General features: G+C 38.6%; 1 protein-coding gene across 1 annotated transcript; it reads right to left on the bottom strand.

The window, feature by feature from the left end:
- Nucleotides 1-5074: 5074 nt before the first annotated feature.
- Nucleotides 5075-10276, bottom strand: LOC114651270 (olfactory receptor 10A3-like). The gene is made up of 2 exons (XM_028801212.2): nucleotides 10205-10276; nucleotides 5075-6569 (listed from the first exon to the last, which is right to left on the bottom strand). Exon 2 carries the CDS (start codon nucleotides 6531-6533, stop codon nucleotides 5571-5573), a length of 963 nt encoding a protein of 320 aa, XP_028657045.2. The 5' UTR covers nucleotides 6534-6569; nucleotides 10205-10276; the 3' UTR covers nucleotides 5075-5570.
- Between the last annotated feature and the right edge of the window lie 225 nt (nucleotides 10277-10501).

Here is a 10501-nt window from a genome sequence, read left to right as displayed (position 1 = left end):
GATTTTCAAAAATCAGCGTATTCATCTGTCCACATTACAACACAGAGGCAGCATTTTCAGACGTATATTCAGTATACCACTCTGGAGGGTATCTTCAACCTTCTCCATTTTCGGGATCTGAGAATTCCGGGGTGGTGTAGACAAAGGGCAAAGACGGAGACTGATGCCTGCTTTTGTAAATGAAAACATAGTGTGGACGGGACCTTACATAGCTGCATTCTGTTTTCTTATTGATTTTTGTTTTCTTAACCAGCTGCCAATAAAGAATGAGATGTGAGTGGCAAAGGAGTTGGCACATCACTGCCTCACTTGGTATCATTTATGCTTGAGGTGTAGGAGTTCATCATGGAGTATATGTTTGAAGAAAATACAGTGGTGTGCAAAAGTATTCAAACCTCTTGAACGTCATCATAATTTTTAGCATGATAAAAAATTGTCCCCATATTTCTCCATTCAGTACTTTAAATGTGAACTCTTTACTGTAACAATACATTTCCAAAGTCAAATTCTCTGTAGATATTTAATTGAAGAAGAAAAACTCCAAAGTTGGTCTTTGCCCAAGTATTCAAGCCCCACACCTTCATACTTTGTTGAGAAGCCTTTTGCTGCAATAACAGCCTTCATTCATTTGGGTGTGTATGTAGGTCCCAGTTTTGCACATTGTGATTCTTCCCCATTCTTCTTGGCAGAATTTCTAGAGACCCTCTAGGTTGGTGGGATGGCGCCTCTGCACGGCAGTTTTCAAACAGTGCCACAGATTCTCAACAGGGTGAAGACCTGGGCTTTGACTTGGCCACTCCAACACATTTACCTTTCTGTTTCTCAGCCATTCCTGTGTCACTTTGGGTCATTGTCATGTTGAAAGATGAATCTGTTCAAAGCAGACTGGCACAAGTTCTCCTGCGATGTTGTGTTGTATTTGTGTCCATCCATCGTCCCTTCAACTCTGCCAAGATTCCCAGTCCCAATACATGAAAAGCATCCCCATAGCATGATGTTGCCACCACCATATATCACTGTAGGTTTGGTTTTTCTTGAGTCATGGACACTGTTAGTTTTATGTCACACATACCTCTTTGAAGTCTGGCCAGAAAATTCTCTTTTGGTCTCATCTGACCATAAAACCTTCTCCCACATCTTAACTGGGTCTTTCTCAAACTTTGTAGCAAATGCCATAAATGCTTTTATATGGACCGTCTTAATGAATGGCTTCTTTCTTGCTCCCCTCCCATAGAGGCGCCTGTTTAATGGAGAGCTCTTGAACTTGTGGACCCCCTGCACCTTCACTCCAGTGTCAGCCAAAGAGCATTGCAGACCTCTGAGACTGACAGGTGGAATTTTAGTTACTGCTCTCACCAGTCAACGTCTCGCTCAGATGTTTAATTTTGAGGGACGGCCTGTTCTAGTGAGAGCCGGGGTGCTGTGATGAACCTTCCACTTTCTGATGATGGCTATAACAGTGCTTAACGGGACAATAAGACTCATCGATATTTTTTTGTACCCATTTTCTTCCTTGTACATTTCAATTACTTTATTTCTCACATCAGCAGATGCTCCTTTGTCTTTGTCCTTGCAGTGATTATTAATAATAATAATAAAAATACATTTTATTTATATAGCTCCTTTCCCATGCTCAAGGTGCTTGTTTGGTCTTTACAAACAATGCTTTTATACCCAGAGAGATAAACTCATAAGTAGAACCTAAATATATTTAATTGTGACTTTCAAATGACTGTCACCTTTGTGTCCTTTGTGATTAATTTTTCATTTGTATAAATTTGGAGCTTCCAAAGCACAGAAGTTTAAAAACTTACTGTATGCAAACACTTACATTGGAGTTTTTATTCTTCACTTAAATATCTATAGAAAATGGTTTATTTGGACTTTGGGAATGTATAGTTACAGCAGAAGGGTTCACATTAAAATACTGAATGGACAAATATGCAGAAAATTACGGTGACTTTAAAGGAAATTGAATACTTTTGCATTCCAGATATGGAAGAGAAGAAGTGAAGAGAACTTTTACTCATTGACTCCCCTCCTCTGAGCCAGAAGTCACTGGGATGATATTCTTGGAAAGGCAAAATCGACAAACTAAGAAGGAGCTGGCATGGCAGAATGAAAGCCATGGAATTGAATAGCAAGTTCTATTATCAGGCATGTTTGGCCTCTAGTTATGAAATTGGGTTGAAACAAAGACTTGCAGTCATGATGAATCTCCAGAGCTGAACTTGCAGACCCTTCCTGTAAGGCATATGAATATCCTGTACATGCATGATGGGAGTTTGGGTGGAACAACACATATGGGAAAGAGCATGTGGACAGTTAAGGACTGCTAATTTTATAAATCAGCACGTAACACAGGAATTGGTAAATTATGATATAGTAAGACCAAAAGGTTTTGAGAAAATAGTGGAAAAAATGAAAGGCTATAAAATAAGAAATATGGTGGGGAAGAGATGAACTCATATGGGACAAAAAAGTTGATTTTAATGGAGATTTTCTAATGGAATCTTGTACTATTGCATGTTGAAAAGAGGATTAAGAGAATATTAGAACAACTGTGACGATAGCAGGCCATTCGGCCCAACATGTTCACCAATCCTATTCACCTTCAGTCATGTGAAAAAGTTAGTAGACCCAAAGAGTTATTTTTTTGTGGACATATCAAGAATGGATCTTCATTTAAACTGTATCTTTAGGTGAAGATGATATATTACAAAAAACACCATGCTATGTTTAAATTTTATAGTTCACTGTATAATTTAAATAAACGTAAAGGAAAATTTTACATGTGAAAAAAATAAGTATACCCATAAATTTAACACTACCTCAGATACCTCAAATCAGAATCTAGTACAAATGATTAGAAGATCATTAGAGAGGGTCTTGTCAGCACATATCTGATATAAGCCTCAGACATTTAGCTTGGTTTGCTCCTTGTTGATGAAGTGCGTGTTATCACCATGATGAGATCGAAAAAGATCTCTGAGGCCATCATAAAGATGGTTCTAGGTGCCTATGGGTTTGAGAAGGGAGTTTACAAGATCTGCAAACCACTGGACATAAAGCATCCACTGTCTGGAAGAAAATCTACAAGTTCAGAAGATTTCAAACAGCTACCAACTTGTCCACGCCAGGCCGCACCAACAAGTTCAGGTTGAGAGCAGAACACAAGATACTGAGAGAAGTCTTTTAAGATTCAAACACTGCGACTGAATATAACTGCCCGATTCCCTTTAACCTTCTTAAATTGTTCTATATTATTATTACATACTAATAATTTTTGGTCTTAATATCTGACGACATACACAAGCCTATTACAGGTGGTCTTCCAAATCTCAGGATGCACCACACTCTGTTTCTTAGAGGCTCTCTTTACAGAAAACATTCTCGTTTCATTATTTTGTTCAGGAGCACGTTTGTAGTTTTAGCTTTGTTTTCATGGGTGTCTACTTGTCATAAATGGGATTGTGTTTAGGCAAAAATCATAGCCTACAACACAGATAATAATCGAACAATAACAATATAATATTAATAATAATCATAATAATAATCCTCCAACTGGTAGAGCATTGGACATATAGATGCAGCAAAAAAAAAAATTAAACAATCAAAATGGCAACAGCACAGCAACTCTAGACTGAATGCATTGCTAAAGGAGAATTTAATTCAAATTATAAGCACCTCTCACATGGGTTAACATTAAAACTTGTGTTAAAACTTGGCAAATATCATTCTCAGTTGTTTAACACTCTCTATTTGCACTTGGTAGACTAAAAAAGAATCTCCATAGTCTGACTGACTTCTGGCTAATTTGATGAACACAGTCCAGACAAGTGATTTCTTTATTACCTCAATGACATTTCATGTCATATCTCAGTCTTAGAAAAACTCAGAAGTTGTTTATTGATTGGAATGTTATATTGCATTGTTTGCATACATGAGTAAATAGGAATCATGGATTAGTGTTTAAAGATAATCATTTTAGTTCAATTTCTTTGAATTTTGTGAATATATTAAGATTTTCAGGTTATTTCAGTAACCTTTGTGCAATGCACAAAGCTATGGAGCTATGGAGCTATCTTGGTCAGATTATATTTAGATTGTCACCATCATCGTAAACTACCTGTTAGGCTGGTGGTTTAAATACAGATTACAGTTAAAGATTCAGTGGTAATTTAATAATATGATCTAAACTTCATTTTTGTTTAGAGAAACATTACATGCAAGATAGATAGATAGATAGATAGATAGATAGATAGATGGATAGATAGATAGATAGATAGATAGATAGATAGATAGATAGATGTGAAAGGCACTATATAATAGATAGATAGATAGAGTCACTTTTTTTAAGTCACTTGTAGCTCGCAAACCGTTTGACCTATTGACCTGAAATTTGGTACACATATACTACGTGACGTCTACTATCTGCTTTTGGGGTGATGATTGACCTCCAAGGTTATTTCTCTTTTTATTTTAAGTGCCAGCTTAAGTGAAAAATTAGGTAAAATGTACTAAGTAATTGCAACATAAACACTGACTTAATCAGTTTTAACGTGAAAGGATGCCGATGAAAAAAGAAAAGAAGTGGGCTGCTAGGGTGGAGAAAAGAAGATCTGCTCAGCAATCGCATCAATCACTGAGCAAACAAATGCTAAACATACAGAGAAACAGTATGAAAACTAGGAATGCTTAAGTCAAGTGTATTTACTGCGCTTTATCGTGCAGTGTGCCATTACTGGTAGATAGATAAAGCCTGCTAGTACAGCCCAGCTGTTACATGTTTTCTGAAATAGCTAAATAGCTATAAGTAATCAAACATCCCTGTTGACTTTCTCAATTTGAAAATTCACTGGTTTGTATCAAACGCCTCCATATTTCGCCCACCCCAGTCCTGACTCCTCTCTCATGTTATCAGATTTCTATGTACGGGTTTGCCAGTGAAGATTTCACTTAAAGCAGGCGATGTGGTGGGGAGCCATTTAAATCTTTGCCATTTTGAATACCAGCTATTTAAGGGAGGACTTACTGTACTTTTTCCATAGAAGGAAATGGCATATCTGTTAATTTTTTGTTGAATAAATTATCGCAAAGTTTAGTTTTCATTGTTATTATTTTAGCTACGTCGTGTTTACCTAACGTTACTGTTGAAATGAAGATCAAATGTTGATATGCTACATATGTTAAACAAGAAAAAAACATTTCATGGAGTGTGCTTGCTGTTTGACATGATGGTGGATTCTACAAAGATGAATGGATGTTGATTGAATGGTAGCTAAGACTGTGGACTGAGATAAGACATAAGCTACATGTACTGTAAATAAATAATGGACACAGGTCATTTGACGACTTATTTCTGGCCAATTTGATGTACACAGTCCAACTGATGACTTCAGACAAGTGATTTCTTTATTACCTCAAGGGCAATTAATATCATATCTCAGCCTCAATATCTTTGTTTGTATTGCTCAGCCTTACTTCTGTATTTGAACTGCTATTCACGTCTATTGTCCTACAGTGCACATCTAATTCAAGTTTACTAAAAGGTTATTACACTTCACGCTTTAGAAACCACCTGGCAGTATTTTACTCTTCTTGAGAGTTTTCCCAAAACTTTCTCTGATCTCTTTGGACCTCAAGCAGTAAATGATAGGGTTGGCTAAAGAAGGGATTACGCTCTGAAGCACGGATACCATGATGCGTGCATCTGCCGAGACACCGGGGACTCTGTAGGAGAGGATAATGAAGACAGCCAGTAGAAAGAAGACACAAATGACGAGCAGATGTGTTCCACATGTGGAAAAGGCTTTTGAACGGCCTTCGGAGGTGGTAATTTTGACTACCGACATGATGATCTTTATATAGGAAAAGAAGATATAAAGCAAGGGCAAAATCATTATAGACAAGGATATAACTAAACCCGTGTAATTGTTAATCACCGTGTCCGCACAGGCCAATCTGACCACTGATGAATGATCACAGTAGCAATGAATTATTATGTTTGGCCCGCAAAATGGTAGCCGCAGAGCCAAACAAACTAGGAAAATGCCAATTAATAATCCAGCTGCCCAGCAGCTGAGGCTTTGCTTCATGACTATAGTGTTATTCATCATTGCAGGATAATGCAGTGGGTTACAAATGGCTAAATATCTGTCATACGCCATGAGTGCCAGGAGAAACGAGGCTGCTGAAAGAAAACTTAACAAGCATCCCATTTGAACAAAGCATCCAGCAAAAGAAATGATATTGTCATTAAACATTAGGGCGGTTAACAGTTTTGGGACAGTGATAGATGAGATTGCAATATCTAGTATGGCGAGATTTAAAATGAGCAGATACATAGGAATATATAGGCCCTCGTCCAGTAAAAGGATTACAATGATGAGAATGTTGCCAAGTAGAATCAGAGAATAAACAGCCAGGAAGATGGCCAGAAGGATGTTCTTGCTTTCTTTGTCCTGTAGCCCAGGAAATCCGAAAAGAACAAACTCCTGCACTCTGAAATTTGATTGGTTCAAGCTGGACATGCTGGTCTTCTGTCTTCAGTCCTCTCTGCTGGTTGTCTGGGATGAAACAGTAAAAAATAAGTTGAAAATTAAAGCAGAATATTAACATTTCACTGTTAGTAAAGTGAAGTTTCTTCATGCAATCGAGTCCACACCACTGGAGTAGAAAGTAGTCAATGGGAGGATCGATACGATAATTAATGTCGCCTGAGGTAAGGCCCATTTTACCTCCTGTGGTGATGTGAGCTAGGGGTCTGTGGCAGTGTGTGAGGTTTTAAATTAAAAGAGTGAGGCTCAGGCTCTGTGGGGGGCGTTCACATGGCAGTGGAGCTGGATGGACACAAAGTGTTCAGTGTAGAATCAAGGTGAATGCTTGGTAATTGGCGTGGTCAACTTAGCTGTTCCACATCAGCACTCCACAGGTCATATTTAGGGTGCTGCACACACAGGTGTATAAAAAGTGAGCCTGGGTAGGTTAGGGTGGGGAACTGTGGAAAAGAAGAGAGTATGAGAAAGAAGGAATTGAAACAGTGAACCAGCACAGTGTGGAGGATGCTAGTGGTCAGTGGCCCCACGAGGCAGCAAAGGGACCGACGCTCCAGGGGTCGGAGGAGAGGGGAGCCATCTAGTAGGATCCTGCAGATGCCAAGGAGGCCATAAGGAAGACAAAGGCCCGGTTTCGAGTGTCCAACGGATGCAGAAGGATGGTTGTCGGCATGAGAGTGAGGATAGAGGGACCAGAACTATCAGCCTGGATTCAAGACCCGAAAGGGTGAACTGGGGAGACGAGGAATAAAGATGCACTGGGCAGGGAACCTGATACCGATGACATTTTACTCTTGAATGTTAAAAATTGGAAATTATTTATTGAACATTTGATCTTTTTCATGGAATGCCGGTTTTATGGATTATGTATTTATTTATTTGAACTGCACAGCACTTTTGAACACTGTTTGAGAATAAAAGCAAAATGTACTTTTGCACCACCTCTACTGTTCTGTACTGTGTCTTCATTTGTCCAAGTCTGTGTTGTTTCCAGACTATCGATGTCCCAGGTTCAAGGACAAGTATGCCAGCTGTGGACAACCCATGCATCTCATCCTTATATGTCCTTACTAGGCATGACAACAGCAACAATATATTTTTATATTGCCCAAAGTCACACAAAGAATGCCTGAAAGGTATTAATCCCCGTACAATATTACAGTATTACAATATAGGCTTCACCAAACAATACTCCTCTGATAAAGGACATTTTCAAAACAATGGATAAAATAAATAAGATTATTTAAAAAAAATATATGATAAACAAAATTAAAAAAATTAGCTTAAAAACGATAAGACTCTCAAAACAGGCATTTAAAACAATAAAATGGATGCATTTCTTCACCACTTCTGCTTGGCTTGAGATCTGAGATTAGGAAATTGATGGAAATGCATACTGGCACTCTCTTTGCACTGAGATCCAGTCTGCCAAGCGTGAGCATTGAGCCCATCCAGCTGACAAGCAGTTACTACTTCAAGGAGGGAACTTTAATACCTAAATTCTTATGCCAGACAGAGTAAGGCTTTCCCCTATTAAGATCAAATGATACTGCAGAGGGCTTAACTGAGGAAAATCCTGCACATCACAGACAAAGGATGATGTGGCAAAGAGAAAGAGCGCACTCCAGGGCAAGAAGAATCCTCCACTTGAACCGGGAGCAGCAACATAAGCAAAAATTCCACACCACCATATCTAAAGACTTGGTATCATAAAACTGTGCCAAATGAAATTAGAACTCTAAATAGCAAGTCAACAGTCAGCCTCTTCTGAGTTATATGTGTATCTGTTTAGTCTTTTTGTGTCATGTCTTATATGTGCAGTTATCCTCTTTCTACAATCCTTGTGTTACCAATTAGAACATTAGAACAATCTAGATGAGAACAGGCCATTCAGCCCAACAAAGCTCGCCAGTCCTATCCACTTAATTCTTCCAGAAAAATATCAAGTCGAGTTTTGAAAGTCCCTAAAGTCTTACTGTCTACCACACTACTTGGTCTCTTATTCCAAGTGTCTATCGTTCTTTGTGTAAAGAAAACCTTCCTAAGGTTTGTGTGAAATTTACCATTCACAAGTTTCCAACTGTGTCCCCGTGTTCTTGATGAACTCCACTGGACTAATTCCCTTCATCATTTTAAACACTTCAATTATGTCACCTCTTAATCTTCTTTATCTTAAACTTTATAGGCTCAGCTCTTTTAATCTTTCCTCATAATTCAACTCCTGTAGCCCTGGAATCAGCCTAGTTGCTCTTCTCTGGACATTTTCTAGTGCTACTATGTCCTTTTTGTAGCCTGGAGACCCAAACTGCACCCAGGACTCCAGATGAGGCCTCACCAGTGTGTTATAAAGCCTGAGCAGAACCACCTGTGACTTGTAGTCCACACATCAAGGTGCTATATAACCTGTTAGCCTTCTTAATGGCTTCTGAACACGGTCGGGAAGTTGATAGCTTAGAGTCCACTATGACTCCTAAATCCTTCTCATACGGTGTACTCTAGATTTTCAGCCCTCACATTGTGTGTTTAAACCTCACATTTTTACTTCCTATGTGTAATTTTTTACATTTACTGACATTAAATTTCATCTGCCACAAATCTGCCCAAGCCTGTATGCTCTCCAAGTCCTTCTGTGATGATATAACGGATTCCAAATTATCTGCTAATCCACCTATCTTGGTATCATCTGCAAACGTAACCAGCTTGTTACTTATATTCCTATCTAAATCATTTATAAATATTAAAAATAGCACTGGCCCCAGCACTGACACCTCCTGGACACCACTCTTAACATCGGCCAATTCTGATGAGGTTCCTCGCACCATCATCATCTGCTTCCTGTGTCTGAGCCAATTCTGCACCCATCTAAAAACATCACCCTGAATTAATTTGATGCCCAACCTCTCATGTGGCACCTTATCAAATGCTTTCTGATATCAAATGCTTTCTTAAAAATTAATTATATTATTCTGTTACTTAAAAAGAGTGTGCTTCAGTTACCTTGATATAAGTCTAATGGCCGGAGAGTGAGACAGATAACAAAGAAAGTAAGAGCCTTACTGAATTATGTAATCAATTACCGGCATTGATGAAGACAAGACCGATGATTGATTTATCAAATTAAACCTCTCCTCCTTCCCTGAGTGGACAAATAATAATACATTGCATTTATATAGCACTTTTCACTACTCAAAGCACTCAGCAATTGCAGGTTAAGGGCCTTGCTAAAGGGCCCAACAGAGCACAGTCCATTTTTGTTGGCATTTACAAGATTCGAACCAGCAACCTTCCGAATGCAAGTGCAGATCCCTAGCCTCAGAGCCACCACAAGTTAAAATTCACTTTGCTTTCCTGCATCCTTCACATCTTTGTCTAGTGCTATCCCGTCTACATGCTTTTCCCTGAAGCAGACAACATTATTTCTTCTTCCTTACATATGAATTTAGAAATGAGTGTCACACACTCACTTTAGATATAATTTATGTTGTTCGTGGCCATTACCTCCCCTCCAATGACATATAGAGCTAAACACCAGAGAGACATTTCTTCCACATTTATGAACTCCATTATACTGTATATTACATGACCTGTCTTCTCTGCCAGGTAAGAAGAGTAACTTGAGAATCTTGCAAAGAAGCAAATGTACATACCTGCCTTTTGTCTGCCAGTGTCTCTCACGAAAATCAGCCATGAGTGCATCTTCACATCTGGTGCATTTTAAGCATTTTCCACACTTTTAAAGGGACGAGTCTCTCAATTAACGAGGAAGCTCTAATTATTGTGCCATTACTGTGCCACCAAGGATGACATTAAATGAGAGTCCCTGAGGAAATTATACAAATGATGTAACATACTAAAGGATGTGACGCTCCCAGGAGGCTAACTGATACAGTCATATGAAAAAGATTGGGAATCTCTCTCAGCCTGCATAATAATTGACTCTACTT

Source organism: Erpetoichthys calabaricus, chromosome 4, assembly GCF_900747795.2.
Source record: "Erpetoichthys calabaricus chromosome 4, fErpCal1.3, whole genome shotgun sequence".
In the NCBI taxonomy this organism is placed as follows: Eukaryota; Metazoa; Chordata; class Cladistia; order Polypteriformes; family Polypteridae; genus Erpetoichthys; species Erpetoichthys calabaricus.
Note: the sequence above shows the minus strand (reverse complement) of the source record. Positions and strands in the feature narration are given on the sequence as shown.

Coding starts and splice junctions, on each gene's coding strand:
- LOC114651270 (XM_028801212.2), bottom strand. CDS start 6,533: ATGTCCAGCTTGAACCAATCAAATTTCAGAGTGCAGGAGTTTGTTCTT.